The sequence below is a fragment of the Hemibagrus wyckioides genome, linkage group LG17, assembly GCF_019097595.1.
Source record: "Hemibagrus wyckioides isolate EC202008001 linkage group LG17, SWU_Hwy_1.0, whole genome shotgun sequence".
Lineage (NCBI taxonomy): Eukaryota > Metazoa > Chordata > Actinopteri > Siluriformes > Bagridae > Hemibagrus > Hemibagrus wyckioides.
Window position 1 is genome coordinate 11,858,045 of NC_080726.1, and position 19,263 is coordinate 11,877,307.

The following is a 19,263-nucleotide window of genomic DNA, read 5'->3' on the forward strand; positions in this document are numbered from 1 at the left end:
TGTATTACATCCCTGTATGTAAATGGTAAAATGTAAATGGGGAAAAAATATAATAAACATACTGTACATAAGTTTCATAACACATTGAATGGTTTGAAATGGTTTGTTTCTTTTGATAATTTGTTTAGGTTATTGTATGGGTAATAATACAGTGTGATTCCTCTAAATGTTGTGAGTCGTGTAAAAATGATAAAATATTATAAGCACTGGATTCTCATGACTGAGATTGTACAATTGCACTCTTCTCAAACTGGTGGTGTCACAATAATCAAACAAGATATTTCTTGGTTGTTCTTCTACAATTCTGGGAAATATAAAAGCAAGAAAATATTTTCCCCAGATGGACAGAACTGCTCAGTGCTTACTGGACTATTTGAATATGTGCGCTAAACCAATTAAATGAGTTTTATTCAGATTTTTATTTTGTGGAAGTCAGAGCATCCAGACCCTCTGTGCTTTTCTTTTAGTCTTATGAATACATCATGTCCACTTTTCCATTTCCTGAGTAAATGTCAAACATCCTTCGAAGTGTCCTCATCAGTCACATGTGTCAGATCGGATATAGTGTCATGAGGTGAGGCTGTGGATCTCTCTGATTTAACTCTGCGTCGTAATCCAGAGGGTTCTACAACTGCTTCTAAGGCCTTCATATTGACAGACAAGAGCAAAGATTACACCTTTATAAACTTCAACCTTAAGTATTTAACAAATACATTATCAACCAAAGCAAAGTTCACCTGATTCTCAGCCAGGGCTTCTTTAGCCATGAAGCGCTCTCTCTTGATCTTTATCTCCACCTCCTCTGGAACATCAGGAACCATCCAGTCAATCATCAGACCAATGAGGAAGACCACATGCTAAAACAAATGTTAATAGAGAATGTTGACCTACATTCAACACATTAGAGACATGAAGTCCCTGTCCAAGATTTTAAAAATACTAATGGTAAAGCTGTATTTTGGGCTGTTTTTAGGATGTAGTAAAGGTAAATAGGTGCTATGTACCAATAGGGAATCTAAGAAATGTAGTAGATATTAGTTAAATATCTATGAATAGAAATTTTATGTGTTTAAACAGTATATAATAATAATAAAAGTTTATCATTATTATTATTATTATTATTATTATTATTTTTACTATTATTGACCACACCTCAAATATAATGACGAAACCTAGTCGAATAGCCAGAAGATTATAGTACTCAGGAGTGTGATTCCCCCTTTCATCCCTGAATCCTCGATACCTATTAGTACAAAGAATGAATGAATGAATGAATGAATGAATGAATGAATGAATGAATGAATGAATAAATAAATAAATAAATAAATAAATAAATTTTTCACATAAGAGTTTCTTTGTTCATTGGAAATAGACAGATAGTTTTTAGAAGTTTTGAAATACACAATTATGCAAACTTCAACTTTACTGGAAGAATCCATCTACCTGCACTGAATATCACTTTTTGTGAAGTTTTTGGGTGCAAAAGAGAGGGTGAAATCGACATAGCCTTTCAGAGTGCCCTCAGTGGTGTAGCGATAATAAAGACGCGGCAGGAAATCGGATGTGAAAGCAATCAGGAAAGCCTAACAAAGGAAGAGGAAGTTAGATACAACCGAAAAACAAAACAAAAACACATTAAATTCTCATTAGCAGCTCCACTGATCATAATTACACTGAAAAGATGCTCTTAAAAGACTTTCAGCAAATCTTCTAAGAATGTTTTAATAATGATTCATACAAGAAACAACAAAAAAAATGGAGTGAAGCTGTGTTATCAAGATATATAATAAAGCAGGAATTCTTACATTGCTAATCACAGCCAGATAGGTGATGATCTCAAGAATTGTAAACCATATCCCAATGTCCTGCGCCCGCTGAGCCACAGGCCTGCGGTACTCACACACGAATTTCTGTGCATCTAGACGTACCTCCACCCAGTTATTCACCAGGGCAAAAAATGGTGCCAAGGGACAAGCCGCCACAAAGATTGTAATGAAACCAAACTGCAGGACTGCAAACAGGAGTTAGGAGTAAGAGTAGATTTAGCTGTATACATATATATATATTTTTATCTTAAACCCATATATCTTGTGTGTAGTGTGTAGCAAAAAACATTTACATTTCTGGCATTTGGTCTCGAGCAGTTTATCTCATTTTACACAACTGAGGGTTAAGGGTCTTGCTCAGGGGCCCAGCAGTGGCTGCTTGGTGGACCTGGGATTCAAACTCACAAACTTTTGATAAGTAGTCCAACACTAAGCTATCACATCCCACACAATACGATTAGGCATCTTTATGAGCACTGAGAGGTGAGGTGAATAAGACTGATCATCTCTTCATCATGGCACCTGTTAGTGGGTGGGATATATTAGGCAGCAAGTGAACATTATGTCCTCAAAGTTGATGTTTTAGAAGAAGGACAAATGGACAAGCGTAAGGATTTGAGCGAGTTTGACAAGGGCCAAATTGTGATGGCTAGACGACTGGATCAGAGCATCTCTAAAACTGCAGCTCTTGTGGGGTGTTCCCAGTCTGCAGTGGTCAGTATCTATCAGGAAGGAACAGTGGTGAACCGTTGACAGGGTCATGGATGGCGAAGGCTGGCCCGTGTGATCTGATCCAACAGACAAGCTACTGTTGCTCAAATTGCTGAAGAAGTTAATGCTGGTTCTGATAGAAAGGTGTCAGAATACACAGTGCATGATGGGTCAGGGCTGTTTTGGAAGCAAAGGGGGACCAACACCAATATAAGGCAGGTGGTCATAATGTTATGCCTGATCAGTGTATATAGTGATGTTTTCTAAATAATGTCCTTTCTACAACAGCAACCAAGTATGTTTTTTGTTACAGGCATGTCTTCAGGTTAGAAGATGTTGTGCTTTCAGTTTTCGCATTAATTTGAGAAGTTTCATATTTGCCTTTGGCTATATGTTTTATTGAGGATTAGAGAGAGAATAAAGAGAGGATGGTGAGGGAGTCTGGTTTATCTAATAATCAATAATCAGCCTGCATCACACTCTTGTGACATTGATGATTTTCCTATAAAAGCACGCCTAGTCATTATTTATTGATGATGTAATTTAGCTAATCTATTCCTGCTTTAAAGACTGTGAAGATTGATCTTTTAAATTAGGAAGCAGTCTTTAATCCCACATATGCAAATGCATTTAACATTTAACATTTAGAAGCTTCAGGAAAATGTTTTAATCTTCTCTATATGTAGAAAGAATAATCAGTTTAGGAATGATATATAATTTATTAGCTCACCCATTTCCAGGTATTCATCAAACAGGCCTTCACACACCAACAGCCTGTAATCTGTTTCCCAGGATGCAAAACCTTCTTTATCATAAACTCCCTTTTCACTATGAGCTGGATGAAGTTTCCGCTTTTGCCACCATGCCTTGAACTTACTGCGGGGGTCAAGAGAGGAGGCACCTTTTAAAGCATTTGAAGGGAAAATTCTGAAACCTCAGCTTTTTTTTTTTTCTTGTAAAGAAATGGAGACTTACGGAAGAACAAATTCTTGAACGTTGTTGATGACTTGTTTGCCTACCATGATGACCAACAGCTCTTGAGCAAGCTCAATAAGACATCCTGAAGCACCACACTGGATGAAATAAGATGAACCAGTGAGATCACTGAGACAGCAAACTCAAAGTTTTTGTGTAATTCCTATGATATTCTAAATCATGGTGTCATAGTATCAATGTAAAGGCAGCTTAAACTCACATCTTCATTTCGAATCCCAAAAAGCGTATTATAGTTTCCAGGATATCCAACAAACCTTTAAAAAAAAAAAAGACAGCATATATAATTCATCTGTTTATTGTTACATAAAGTAAACAATGTTTGCTGTACACTCACCTGCCCTTAAAAAATGCAATGTACATAGGAGAAGAGTAGAAGTTCACAAACTGGAAGATGAACACTTTGAGAATAAAAGCATCTTCATATTTGGTTTGAGTACGGTGCATTTCTGTTGATGGAAAAAATAATAAATCATGAGCTGCGCATTATCACAACATAACAAACATGGATCAACATGCGTGCTCACCCCATCGGGTCAGGACTTGGGCGAGACGTGTGTAGACCTTAGATAGTAACATGATCACCACCAGATTCAGCACTGAGCCGGTGAGACTTGCTATCCTCCCAGCCTGTGGTGCAAACAAAAAGAACAGCATTGGTAAAAAAAAACAAAGCAACTAAGGCCTGATTTTACAACTAAATAAACACATATTTATTAGGCTAATGGCTCGTTTGTTTGTCACTGAGCAACTGTGCAGAGTTTGATGAAAAAAACATCTGCATAGCTACGTAGATTAAAATGATTCTAACACTCATTCATTATTTTTCAATAATATCATTCAAAAGTACAGTGAAATGCTGTTTAAAATCCATCCAATATGTACTTACAGAGAATATGAAAAAATCATTCTTAGAATTGTAGATGATGATGCTCAGGATGGTCCGGTAGAGAATAATTGCTATCAAGAACATCAAAACTACAGCAACCTGCAGAGACCAAGCTTAGTATCAGAATTCCAGATGGAATGCTCTATAACACAAAGATCAAAGGAGGAAGTTCATTTCCTCGTCATTTTTACTTTACCATCAGAATGATGACCATGTTGCCAGTCACCATGCGTCGAAAACGGCTAATTTCTGGGAAATAAGGCTCCTCAGCCCCTGTTATAGGATTACGGACTGTCATTGGTGCCATGGCAGTGAACTCTGGCCTTGGCCTTTCCTAAGATTAAAATGGATGATATAAGGATGTAGCTATAAAGGGTTACAGCATGACAAATTACAAAATGATAATTAGAAGTCATGTGACATAATATAGCATGAATGATGGGTGTAGTATATTTGATTTAGAGCCGCTCTGCATATTTAACTCCTCTAAAACAAGGATTGGTCACAACCTAATTTAAAGGTGCAGTATGTGATGTGAAGGTGTTTCTAGTCCTAATATAAAATCATATAATTTCAAAAATCTCTATGTAATCTGCAATATTGTTTTGCTATATATCTGCTGGTGTGTTCAATTCAAGCACAATTTTTTTTTGCATAAACTGCAGTAGCTCTACCATTTATTATCATTACTATTAAAGCATACATATTTTGACCAGAATAGGCAGAAGGCAGCCTGGGTGGAGGTAAATGTTAATATTGCGAACTCTTAAGGTTACTTAATTAGTGAAATACATGTTTTTGCTGATTAATGGAATTAGGTATGTTATGTTAACAGGTATCATGTTATATTTACAGCATATACAGTATGCAGCTCTTACATACAGAAAAACACAGATGATCACCAAGATCATACATTAAGATCATATGGATAAATTTTGTTTAGGACAGTCTACACGCTTATCTAGAGTCATCTTACCTCAGACTCCTCAAACTCAGAGCAGTCCCACCTATGGGCTAGGACAGAGCAGCTCCGCTTCCAGTACTCCAGGAAGGTAACTGCCCAGAGGGACATGAAGATACTGAAGAACACTGTTCCACCATTGTCAAATAATAATCCTGCCTGTGGCAAAGTAATGCACAGTATTTTACTATAAACAGCACATTAACTTAAACAGTAACTTTCACACAGTGTCATTAAACTCACTTTATAAGTGTAGCAGATGCTAGAAAGGTTCCAGTAGCTGCAGATGTTACAGATTGGACACATGACAATACTGTCACCATTGTTGCAGATCTCCTGCCTATGGGAAACATATGATGTGTCAGAAAGGTTGAAGGTCATGAGAATAGAATACTCTGCTAATAGTCTATGTAAAAGACATAAATATCACTCACGCTGGGATATCAGTAACCATAAGCCAGATTCCAAACAGTGACAAGAGGAAGCCTACAACTGCAGCAGGAAGTAACCACCCTGTATAAAATCCTAGAGTGAGAGAGAGAGAGATGTTTAGAGATATACCAAGTGTTAGATAGATTTGGGTGGGGTAAAACTTGTCAGGCACTATTTACATTTTGATAAGAAACACACCCGTGACAAAGCACCTAATCTATTTCTCAGTGAAGCAAATCACAAATACTTACTGCACAGTACACTGATATATCTTTTTTTTAGAGTTTACATTTGCACATCTTCACACCACATACCTAACCAGGCAAAGTAGAGTGCAATTTTCTCGCCGAAATATTCACGGATGTGGTCCAAAGGCTGGTACTTCTTCCAGCAGCCCCAACGTGCCCAATACTTATACAAGATCTGTCTCATGCTCAGAGATTCAGGGTTAAGTGGACTGCTGGGCATCTGATAATGCCCCTAAAAGCAACAAAAACAACATGAGTGTAATGGTTAGTATATAAAACCACAAGAAACAAGACTTTTTTCATTTTTGTACTGAATACAAATTCAAGATGTCTCATAGATATAGCTGTATCTCTCTATCTCTCTATCTATCTATCTATCTATCTATCTATCTATCTATCTATCTATCTATCTATCTATCTATCTATCTATCTATAGAGAAGGGGGGATACAGAGAGAGAGACAGATGCAGATGCAGAGAGAGATTTAAATGGCTGTAATTTTGTTGCTTTTTCTTCTCATGGCAATATTACATTTGCATGTAAAAGAGACTCACCTCATGTAAGGGATAGGCAGCAGTGAACACATTCTCACTGACCAGTCTGGCTATCCCAACCTCTCCCCTCTTTAACGCTCCAAACTGTGTCCTTGCTAATATCTCATACAGCTGTAAGGACAAGAATAAAGGATATTATCAGTATGTCACGTTCAGTAGCAGTGATATGTTACTCAGCATTGGGAACAGTTTCTGTGAGTACAAATGATAAGTAAGGAATAAAATACTATATGGTCTGCCGTAGGGAAATTAAGCAACAGTTGGGTGATGTGATGCTTACCACCCCAAAGATATTGCAAATCTGCCAATAATTGTTTTTCTAATCATTTAAGGAACATGGTAGGGTATGTTTTAGCATTTATTACATTTAAAACAAGTTCCTCTCTTTTTCTCTGTTTTTCTCTTTTAAAAGTCAATAATATAAAAAAACAGTTTATCATGTTACAAAGTCTTCTGTCCTGAAGTATTCAATGTATATCCTTTGAATTACAGCCAGTAGTATTATAATTGTGCTATTTTAGAAAATTAATCAACACCTTCTGAGTAGTCATGAAGAAGTCAAAAACATGGTGTATTATGTAATAATATAATAATAAAATATGAAATACTTTACACAGCAAATATGCATAGCAAATATATAGCAACCATAGTCGTGACTATTGTCACGGGTTGTGTCTTAAATAAGGATTTACTGTTCTAGAAAATCCAGTATGCCAGACAAACTCTTCAGTAGGTTCTGTGAGATGTTTTTACAATTCAAACAGTAAGTGTAATAGAACAAGCTATCAGTACATAGGTATGGAGTTTGAGACACAATATTATTTTGGGAACCTTCTTCTATATTGTATACAGTATATAGTAATAATAATAATAAGAAGAAGAAGAAGAAGAAGAAGAAGAAGAAGAAGAAGAAGAAAATTAGTTTATATTTATGACAATGTAGACTAATTATAAACTGGATTACGGATAAAATGCAGCTTTTAGTGCTGGACAGACAAATACAACAAAGAAGTGCTCCAGCTGGAGCATAAAGAAATAAAGGAACTCAGGAGCGCAGTAAGATATATATACACATTGCTTTAACACACCCTGTTCATAAAAGTTATGAAGACAGGCAATTGGCTAAATTTCCTAGCTTATCTGGCTATTATTGAAATACTTTCAAGCATTCAAGCTTACAATTTGATGTCTCTGTGTTGTCTTGAAGAAAGTGTCCCTGTTGTCATGACCAAGAAATCTGCAAGCAAAATATGGTCATATGTATAGCTAAATAAGCAAAATAATCAAGTAAAATGTGTGTGTGTGTGTATGTGTGTGTGTTTGACTTTAAGGATGTGGTAGAGCAAGGAAACTCTGTGTAAACACTCCTTTGTGTAAACACAGACCCAGACTATATTTAAACTCTACCTTTACATTCCTGCTTCCAGCTTTCATCATAATCAGCTGATTTTTCATCATGGTTAAAAAGTCAAGCACCAAACATTTGACTGCTACTGAAGATCAGATCATGGTGGGGGTGAGACTATACCTCTCCAGCTTGTTTGACCGGAACTGGCAGGTGTAGTGGACTGGTGGAGGGTTGGGTACATCCTGGGCTAAGACATTAGGGGCGTGTAACTTTCTGAGGAGTTTTTCTGACCAGTTGGATTCTCGAGACGTCTCAATCTGTAGAGCAGAAATAACATACAGATAGAAATAACATCTTTAGACACTTTTAATGAATATACATGATATGGTCAAAACTATGTGCACACCTTGAACATGACACAAATATGTTTTTTTCTACAAAAACCTTTATGCAAAGTATAACTGCACCATTGTGCGTATGCCTTTGTCTTTGTGTGCTGTAGCATTAGATTTTCCGATGTTGTTAATGGAGAAATTGAGTGGCTTACACAGGGCAATGCCCTTAACCTCATTTAATGTCTTCATCAGATCAGCACCTGACTTCACTAATACACCTCTGATTAAATGAGCACAAATCCTCATAACCACACATCCAAAATTTACTGTAAAGCCTTGAAAGATTGGCAGATGTCAAATAGACACACTGTAAAGTTTCTGTAAATTATATTCCACATGTGTATTCCTGTTGATTCACCTGTAATGGAACCCGGAGGCTGATCTCCTCTGCGTAATAGCATAGCACGTTCCAGGGGGCATTCAAAAGCACGTATGTTGTCTTTGTCTTGCCCTGCACAACCTCTTTCTAACAACAGACACAAATAAATAAAACACTCATAATAAAGTATTAAATATAAAGAACACCATCTTTTATATATTTCTTTTTTTTATAGTTATAGTTAATTAAATAATTTACAGATCAAGTTCACACGATCTACTGCACTATATATATATATATATATATATATATATATATATATATATATATATAGTGCAGTAGATATACAGAAATTTTGTCTATTTTGTTTGAAAAAATTCATGGGTTGCCTCTGAAAATTTGCCACTGTTATTAATAAAAACTAAATTCATGTTTAAAATAACAGTGGAATATCAGCTGTCGTACTTTATTAAGCATTCTTACTGAATATAAATAAGTTTGTTTCTTCAGAAATATACTGTATATGAATACAGCTGATTCAAAACATTGAGCATGTTTTGTAATGTGCTATTCAGCACTTGTGTGTGCTAAATGGCGTGACTCATATTTACAAGTCCATGCTGACCATGATACTTAATACTGACCATCTCCTGATGTAGGCCAGCGGCTTGCAGCCTGGACAGGAACTCTGTCCTCCACTTCATGTGGATATCATTAGTGGTGCTGGATGATTTGTCTTCTGGTTCGTCAGGCTTTGCTTGAGTCACAGGCTCTTCCCATACCAGCACAAAATCTGTTTATATTTCAGAAGAATGAATATGAGTATGAACAGTTTGCTCAAACCATGTAAGAAAAATGAAGAGCACAAATTCAAAACCGTAAATATGTTAGCTATATATCAGATTAGCAAGTTCACTGTTATTTTTATTTATATTTAGTGACTACCATGTTTCCTTTTAGCAAAGTATGATTAGCAAAATCAAGGCTAGTAAAAAATAAATCAAGGCAAGTCATCAGTTACATGACTAATGGACTGGAACTGAGTGCATTTAGACCTTTCGTTCATTTGTTAATTCCATCCTCCTGTAACTTTTTTCCAATTTTGTTTCACATACACACATGCACCAAATGCAGACTTACCAATACAGGTGACTCCATCACTAAACACATTCCTATCCTTCTGAGGTGACTGTGGAAGATTCATATGTCATATGTTACTAATTAGACATACAGCAGCCTCAACTAAAGCAGAACGCTTCATACAACCACTTGTTTAACTAAACTACACTGAATGTAATGCAAGGGTACACAAAAAAGATGTTATGTCATGTGCTACCATGTATGCAAAGCATCAAAATTGATGAGCAGTGTTTTTTTGACAGTGCTAAGCTTTTCTAAAGCCACATGCAAACTAATCACACATTATCAAAGAGCTCAGAATGTACTCACAAAGCAAGGGAATTAACGGATCTACCTTTCCTACTGTCTGTTTCTCAAACACACACACACACACACACACACACACACACATATATATACTTACTCCACCCATGTCCATGCTTCCGTAGTTATGTTCAGGGAGCTCTGACAGGGTGATCAGCGTTGTGCTGTCTTCCACTTCACCTTTCTGCATCATTATATCCCAGCATCAGCCTGCACTCTGAAAAAAACATGGCAAAAAGGCCTGCATGTTAGAAGTAAGTGTTTAATCCAGTGTCACATAGTAACCACAGATGGCTCATGGGATTAAAAATATTAACAAATATAAGTGTTTGATTTATTACAGTAGCATTGAGTCAACAGCATATTCAAAATGAACCTAATTAGCAATGGTACTTGGCATAACAAATGTGAGCAGATCCCTAAAGGAAACAATGAGCAAACAATTCCCCATTCAGAGGAAACATGAAGACAAAACACAGGCCACGTGCACAAGTCCAAAGATGGGAGCCACTCGCTGAATTTCTCTCTCCAGGGGCTGTGCAACTCACACTAAACCCTCTCTGACTCACCATCTGTGCCAGTGTGGTGACACTGATCAAAATATTTGTTGGAACACACAATGCAAATGTAGTAGAAATATTAATTAAATATACAAACCGCTGAGCACAGAAGAATACTACTGAAAAGACAAGCCAATGAACATGTGAACATGAAGAAATAAATCTGGGTTCTGCATCACCATGTTAGAATGATCTGTATAGTTCATATCATCATCATTCCATCATTCTGGTCATTACTCTGGTGACACTTTTGCACAAATGTCAACAAATGCTGTTGTATTTTCTGTTGTATTTATTTTTATTATTTTTTTTTCTCTTTTTTTTTTTTTTGCACATCACTATTTAACTGCTTCCATCAACTGCTGCTACTGTATGTTTACATATGTTTACAACAATCCTCTTATTGTCTACATCCTCTTATTTGCACAATAGTCAATTACAAACTGCACAGTGGTTGGCGCTATTCTGTGTCCTATAGTGTACTGTATTGTCTGTCTGCATTGTCTTTTTGTCTTGCACTGGTTGCACATGATGCACTTCATGTGGCTAGGACAACTTACTTTTCAGTCCTTATCTCTGTGTTGTTTTATGTAGCACGGTCCTGGAGAGACGTTGTTTCACTATGTACTGCGTCAGCTATATATGGTTGACAATAAAACTTGATTTTTTGACAAACTTCAGCAAAACAAGCCTTGCTTTTGGTTTTGGAGAGTTAGTTATATTTATTTAAATATATTATAACAGTGAATGACCCTGCAATTACAGTGTACTATATATTAAGTGTAAATGGCAACACTGTAAAACATGATTTTTAAGCCTGATGAAGTTATGTGAACTTATTTCTTCTCGTTATCTCAATTGTCATGACAAGTTTTGGATATTGAACAAATTTTGCTAAGTTTTGAAAGATAAAACTTAAAATATAAGATGAAAAAAAGCTTATCTTCAAGTTTATGTTTATAAGGCAGCAGAGAATTTTTATTTCTAAGTTTTCTATGTTTAAGGAATTTCCCACTGGGATTAAGAAAGTTCTCTGAATCTTGAATCTCTAATCTGTAGTAACTAATGACGATGGTCTCCCCCCATTGCATAATAAACTATTTTGTTATGTGTTGCTTTAGAGTCAATACATGATTCTCATTTGGCTGTGGGATGCAGGAGAGTTCTCACCACAGTACCCAAATCAAATTGCACCCATTACACTCACAAGTCCCTGTAAACCAGTCTGTAATGAGATAGCTGCAGTTTTGATAGTTTTAGTTACATGACAGCCAAATATTTACCCACAATATTTTAATTTGATTTATTCTCTGCCCGCGGTTTCAGTTGCTCATTGCTTACCTGTTGCTGACTGCACTTTCTCTTCTTCTCTGCTCTGTTCCTTACCTCAGGATCTTTCCACCACTACTGTATTTTTATAGGGAATGGACTACACTTCCTGATTGTGGAAGCACAGGATGTGGCAGTCTCGATAACCCTTCTTCTCAAGAAAGATTAGGTCGTAGGCAGGGCAAAAGTATGATGAGAGACGCAGGGGGAGTGTTTCATCCTGTTTGCTGTTAAGGAGGAGTCTCTCAGCCCCACTTACACACACACACCTAAACACACATAATATTAAAAAAGTAACATTACAGAATTGAGATCATTACAAGCTGGTGAAAGCTATAAAAATGGATGTTTTACAGTATTTGCAATCTGATATCCCACTTAGCTAACTTAGTCTGAAGTATTGTTTTTCAGAAAGGAAAATAGGGCATGTTTTTCGTGGCTTAGGAGCAGCAGTTTGTTTTCCTTAATTAGGGACTGTTGGACACAGGAGGCCAGGCCTACAGAATTAAAAGCCTTTTAAATATTAACACCGAAGCTAATATATACAATATACATAGAAACTAGCATAAACTCAGCTGTGATATATGGGTGCACTGAAAATTGGAAAGCAAGATCACATTTAAGATCACCTTCCCAGCTAGCATGACTTTTCAAGGCCAACATGGGATAAAAGTTTGGTTTTGTTAGTTTTGCATATGGGCTCTGAATGTGTTTGCACATGGACTGAAACTGAAGGTCCATTCGGGCTGCCCAGGAAAACATATACGGTCTAATGTTCCAGAGTTCCACCACAATTTTTTGCATGTTGATTTCTCATGAAAAAAATCCCTTATATTTATTATGGGCTAACACAACAGTCTGACAGGCTTATTTTTCTGTTACCATTTTTATTTTTGGTCTAAATAACTGCTTTCAGAGTCTATTCTGAAAACTCTTTCAGCCTAAAGATTGGTTTAATCTAGCCTGAGAATTGTCTCAACATTTAAATGCATTGTATGGACTGTGTGCACACTTGGCTGGAATATTAGGCAAGTGTTCGGTAACACACATACACACACAGAGACAGAGAGAGAGAGAGAAAGAGAGAGATTGGTGTTTTGAGTTGATGGACTTTTTTCTGTTCACACATGCGACAAATACACACACACACACACCTAATATATAATAGCTAGACGTGAAAATAAATGTTGCTAATAAATATAACACTTCAACTTGGCAAACAGTAAGTAATGCTTTGGGACTTTAATTATGGAAAGGTAGAAAGCGGTGTCATGCTTTCACTGCCATTTCCCATTTACAAAATACTGAGCGGGAATCCCAGCGTGCAGTGGCTGTGTACTGGAGATTGTACTGGGAGTTGTACTGGGAGTTGTACTGGGAGTTGTACTGGGAGTTGTACTGGGAGTTGTACTGGGAGTGTGTGTAGTAACTGATAGCTTACCAGTAGTTTACACTTAACTGTTATTATAATCTGTTTTGCAGCTTTGTGTGTATTTGCATTTCGCTTTACTATAGCAGTCAGTAAGTGGCAACAAAACAGTTAATTATGCCAGTCTATTGTTTACAATTTCAGTATTATTAATATGCTTATCAACATTTTTCTTTCAGAGATGCCGTCAAATGTAGAAATAAAGGCATGGCTGCGTGACCTCGACCACGTGACCAAGCGCGCGAGCGAGCTGAGCGGCTCGGACGGGACTATCATACGCCAACATGACACGTTTTTCCGCACGTCAAAGGAGGGTCGCCTCAAGTTGAGGGATTTCTTAGTGAGTCTGTTCTCTGAAAGGCATGAGTAATGCAAAAGAATGAATTAAAAACATTAACCCTGTTACTCGTCTCACAGAATGGAAGTGGACAGCTGATATTCTATGAGAGACCGGACATGAGTGGCCCCAAACTGTCCAACTACTCCATCACTCCCACAAATGATCCACAAGGCCTGACTGTAAGTACAGCTTATTGTGATCTCAAATAAGCTAGTATTATTAACGTGCATTGTTTAACACTTAAATGTCCTATGAAGGTTGTTATACACTGCCTGGTCTGAAAAAAAAGTCACACCGTTGTCATAGCAATGTTTGACAACCCTATGGAACGTCACAATGTTTATCTATACTATAATATCAAAAGTTTTGGGACACCCCTCCAAATCATTGAATTCAGGGGTTGGGCTTGGCCCCTTAGTTCCAGTGAAAGGAACTCTTAATGCTTCAGCATATCAAGACATTTTGGACAATTTCATGCTCCCAACTTTGTGGGAACAGTTTGGGGATGACCCCTTCCTTTTCCAACATGACTGCACACCAGTCCATAAAGATATGGATGAGTGAGTTTGGTGTGGAGGAACTTGACTGGCCTGCACAGAGTCCTGACCTCATCCTGATACACCTTTGAGATGAATTAGAGCGGAGACTGAGCCAGGTCAAAACTGGGACGTCTGCCTTTACATGTACATGAATGTAATATGGAGTTGGCCCGCCCTTTGCAGCTATAACAGCTTCAGTTCTTCTGGGAAGACTTTCCACAAGGTTAGGAGTGTGTTTATGGGAATTTTTGACCATTCCTCTAGAAGCGCATTTGTGAGGTCAGGCACTGATGTTGGACGAAAAGTCCTGGCTCGCAGTCTCCGCTCTAATTCATCCCAAAGGTGTTCTATCAGGTTGAGGTGAATCCAGAGCCTGCCCATGGTGTACTTTACAGGGCACCATGCACGCACACACACACACACACACACATACATAAGAGTATTCACACTTGAGGCAATTTAGAGTAGTGAATCCATCTACCAGCTTGTTTGGGAAGTCAGATGTAGCCAGAATACCTGGGCAGTGCAAATTTGACTGATTGGTGTTGAACAGTGCTGGATCGTAACCTGGATTCATGCAGTCCTGAGAAATGTGAGACGTCATGTGTTTTATTTTGGGGTTTTTTGTTTTTTTTTGTTTTTTGTATAGAAAGTACTTTCGGATGCTTTAGGACAGGTGGGCCAGGTGAAAAAGGAGAGACACCTTTACATGGTGGGACAGACTCGAGTGCATGTTGACTCTGTGGAGGGCTTGGGAGACTTCATGGAGCTTGAGGTACAGTGGAGCCTGTTTAAGATGCATGAAGAGGTAGAGTAAAATAGCAGGCTGCTAACTTCAGTGTGTGTGTTGAGACAGGTAGTTATGAAGGAAAACCAGAGCACAGAAGAAGGAGTTGCCATTGCCCACCAACTGATGCAGGACCTGGGTGTTATGAAGGAGGACCTGATTGATGGTGCATATATGGACCTCTTACTGGCAAAAGGCCAACAAAATGGACATTAAAACCTATGGCATGGATTTCCGTTCAGTTTTGACGACAAAATTCACATTTTTTAACTGCTGTTTATTTTTTTGTTTATATTTAATGATACCACTAAAATAAGAAAACTGTAGTACCATTCAGTATGAAATTAATTTTATTCCATTGCATGCATTACTAAATCATTACGATACACAACAATAGAATCTTATAAAGAAACTGATGAGTTACTAAATCATTTTAAATCATATTTACCAAATTCGCATATCTGCTTGGTTTATCGAGTCTTGGTCACCTGTAGGTAATATTGAGTGCTCTCTAAATATATGAGACAACACAATACTCCAATTGCTATCGTTATTCGCTGGAGTTGCTTCACTACTTCACTTGTATACAACTACACTTGTGTGTTAAATGTCAGACATCGGATAAACCAGGTATCCACTGAAGGAGTTGTAGCCTTGCGTGTCTGCACACAGAAACCTTCCAAGCACCAGCTCCATATAAACCTGGTTGCCTTGTTTCAACTGAAGGAGCACTGTCTGCGTGGCGCTGTCCTCCGAGTCCTCACGGTTGTCTTCCCAAGAGGAGGCTATCACCTGGCCGTCTTTCATTAGCTGTACCTTGTAGTAGATGCGCTCTCCTTCTGCTCCCACATTAGAGTAAACCGTGTAGGAGAAGGAGTAAAGACCAGCTCGTGGGGCTGTGAAAGTTCCTGTGCACATGTAAATATCACATAATGTAAATATCTACATTACAGTAATGATATGATTGGCCTGGAAAAATTATATTCTGTTGATCTGAGAGTGAGCTTTCTGTGTCTACATTTAAATGACTAGAAAGATGATTGTAGTCATTGATCTCGCCACCTTTCAAACATAGACTGAGCTTTTCAAACTGGTAGACCATCTTTGCTCTCTGGTAAATGCTGATGAAATGGAAACAGTTTCTGGATGACCACTGTTAATGCTATGTTTAGAAAACTTTTTAAAATAAAAAAACACCAAAGAATTAGTGGATCTTAAGTCAGATTTGCCTATTTAGAAGAACTGCGGGCTAGAAGCCTTTATTATCGCCACACATGCATTACAGCACAGTGGAGTTCTTTTCTTTGCATATCCCAGCTGAGGAAGTTGGGGTCAGAATGCAGGGGAAGCTATGATACAGTGCCCCTGGAGCAGGGAGGGTTAAGGGCTTTGCTCAGTTGCCCAACAGTAGTATTTTTGGTGCTGGGGCTTGAACCCAGATCCTTAATCATTTGAACCACCTGGTAAAGTTTCTACAAGTTTGACCAGCACAGTTTTGGTAGTTTTGTTGTTTTGGCAGTTTTGTTGTCAAGCCAAACTGTAATTTTCAGCTGTATGTATTTTGAAAGGATGCTCACCCAGTGCTTGATTATACCCATAGCCTTGGTTGAGTGTCACATTGCAGTAAGAGATTGACACATTCTTGTTGAAAGGTCCAAAACATCCAGTTATTTGTGTCAGTGAGGCCGCAAATGCAACATTACGTCTGGCTGGTAGATATATACATATATATATATAAAAGAAAAGATTAGGAGTAACACGGGCATATTTTAAGAAAATAAAATATTTATATTTTTTACTTGAGTAAAATGAGTGAACTGTTAAAGAAAAAAGTGAGTGTTACCAGTAATTTCCTGAATCTTGTTACTGAGGCTGTTCAGATCCTTCCATAGGTCTACCATGCGCATGAAGGTTGTCTCTTCCAGCTGGAAAAGAGGTACAGCCACACAACAGCAGCCTTTTGAATTCCTGAACACACAATCACAGTCCCAACCTCCACAGGGCAGATCCCCGGTCCAGTTAGCTGTGTGTGAGAGAGAGCAACACGACAACATTAAATAAACATCATTTATCCACTGGCAAAAAAAATAAATAAATTATACAGATTGATGACGCAGCATATACTGAAAAAGGAGCTTACCTGCAGCTTGCCATAGAATATTTATGGGAGTGCTTACTTGTGCCATTAAGCATGGACACAGTGCCCCCAGCAGGACCACAACAGCCACTGCAGCTATCTTCATCCTTAATTAATTCAATGAAGAATCTTGTCTCTGGTAAGTCAGAGTAAGAAAAATGTTTCTTGGGAATAATTTATAATGTGCATATGATTAAACTGCTCATTAAAATTTGTAAATCTATGGCAACAGTCACTTTTACATGAGTGCAAAACTGAATTGAATATCTTTATTGTCATTGTAACGTGCAATGAAATTACAAAATGTGAACAAGTCACTGCATCATTCAGAGTAAAACTAAAAAGGAGCACATAAAATTGAGCTAAAATAAAGTGTTCACATAAAATCAAATCAGAAAAACACACAACCATACATTCAGTCATCCCTCAGTTGTGCAACAAGGGATTGTGCTAGCAGCATGTTATGCTTTAGTTCTATTGAGTGTGGTTATTGCTGTGGAATAGAAGCTGTTTCTGAATTTGTCCTTAATTTTACTGATCTGTACAGTCTACCTGGTGGCAGAATGGATAGTGTCCAAGGTGTGAGGTGTTCTTTATATTGCTCTGTGGTTTTTGGAGACAGCAGGAAATGTGCAGCCTTTCCACAGTGAGGAGAGGCCAGCTGACGATCTTCTGGGCTGCGTTAACGACCCTCTACTGTGCTTTCATCATTCATTTGTGCACATCATTCATTTCAAATAATAAATACTTTAAAAAATTCTTTAAAAAAAACAGAAAACGTTTATTTTTTTTGGCATTATTTGGGCAGTCAATAGACTACTTTATGCAGAGGAAAAGGTATGATTATGTTTAACCAGCATAATCACTTTTAACATGAAAGTAAGCTGTAAGCAACAATGCACTCTGTCTTGTAAGTAACCAAAAGTACTATTTTCTACTCACCCAAACCATTTCCTTTTGAATTGGCATTATATAGCTGAATAAGTTAAACTAAAGCAACACATCATCAAGTGCTGGGGCACTCAGTAAACTCTTATAACCGAAGAAAAAAAGAAGTGATTGTGTAGTCAGTTTTGGTTCAAGCATGCATGGATACTACTTCAGAGTATATCATGTACTGTAATCAAACAGAATTACTGTTTACTGTATTGCTGCATATTTAAAACTTTTCCATTTTTTTTTACAATTACAATTGCCCTTAAAAGTTTACTATAAGTTAGTTCCGAATCAACTGGTTGCCTGTTTATTCAAATTTATTCTCCATAGTAATCAATCATCCACTATACATGCCATAGATAGCGACTAAGGAGTATTTCATTAAAATTACATTATTGCCTAAACCCTGTAAACATACATCATACACTAAGTTAACCACTTATAAACAGGCAAATCAGCGTATGCATTCTGTACATTCAAATATTTAAATAGTTGCTAGTTTATTATTATTATTATTATTATTATTATTATTATTATTATTATTATTATTATTATTATTATTATTAGGTGTGTTGATTAAGTCTTTCAACATGGTATGGAAATGAAGACAGAACCTGCCTATAAAACATTCATCAAAAATATGTTGCATTTATTATGTAATACTAGCATCTGATTCTTACATGATAACCTTGTAAACCTTCAAAAAATAATACCATTGTCACATTTTAAATGAAGTCATATACTTACTGTGATTCTGAGAGATGTTGAAGTGGATCTGCAGAGACAACTATGCGAAGCCTGTCAGGTCTGTTTGTGTTTGTGTGTGTGTGTGTGTGTGTGTACGCACACACCTTGTTAATGACGGTGCAGTCCATCTTTTGTGTGAGCTGTAGGGATTATGGGGATGTGTGAAACACATCCTGTCTGTTACTGTATCCTGTATCTACCCCATTTGGGAGCTCCCAATTTGTCTGTTTCATATGTTTTTTAAAGACACACGGATCATTTTTCCAACACTCTGGGTGTTGTAATACCAGCCATTATGATTGGCCATTTGAGCCATGTACAGATATACTGTATAGACAGA

General features: G+C 37.3%; 2 protein-coding genes across 2 annotated transcripts; both read right to left on the reverse strand.

The window, feature by feature from the left end:
* Positions 1-53: 53 nt before the first annotated feature.
* ano7 (anoctamin 7) lies at positions 54-12,161 on the reverse strand. The gene is made up of 24 exons (XM_058414258.1): positions 12,021-12,161; positions 10,220-10,336; positions 9,817-9,865; positions 9,321-9,469; positions 8,716-8,823; positions 8,143-8,279; positions 7,794-7,851; positions 6,615-6,725; positions 6,127-6,292; positions 5,815-5,905; positions 5,624-5,720; positions 5,396-5,539; positions 4,616-4,753; positions 4,420-4,518; positions 4,058-4,160; positions 3,868-3,979; positions 3,733-3,787; positions 3,513-3,610; positions 3,268-3,413; positions 1,806-2,011; positions 1,444-1,583; positions 1,153-1,243; positions 738-857; positions 54-644 (listed from the first exon to the last, which is right to left on the reverse strand). The coding sequence occupies exons 2-24, from the start codon at positions 10,310-10,312 to the stop codon at positions 513-515; spliced, it is 2,643 nt and encodes an 880-aa protein (XP_058270241.1). The 5' UTR covers positions 10,313-10,336; positions 12,021-12,161; the 3' UTR covers positions 54-512.
* Positions 12,162-15,706: 3,545 nt separating this feature from the next.
* Positions 15,707-19,013, reverse strand: cbln18 (cerebellin 18). Its single transcript, XM_058414214.1, has 5 exons — positions 18,924-19,013; positions 17,244-17,376; positions 16,947-17,126; positions 16,681-16,812; positions 15,707-16,011 (listed from the first exon to the last, which is right to left on the reverse strand). The coding sequence occupies exons 2-5, from the start codon at positions 17,344-17,346 to the stop codon at positions 15,707-15,709; spliced, it is 720 nt and encodes a 239-aa protein (XP_058270197.1). The 5' UTR covers positions 17,347-17,376; positions 18,924-19,013.
* Between the last annotated feature and the right edge of the window lie 250 nt (positions 19,014-19,263).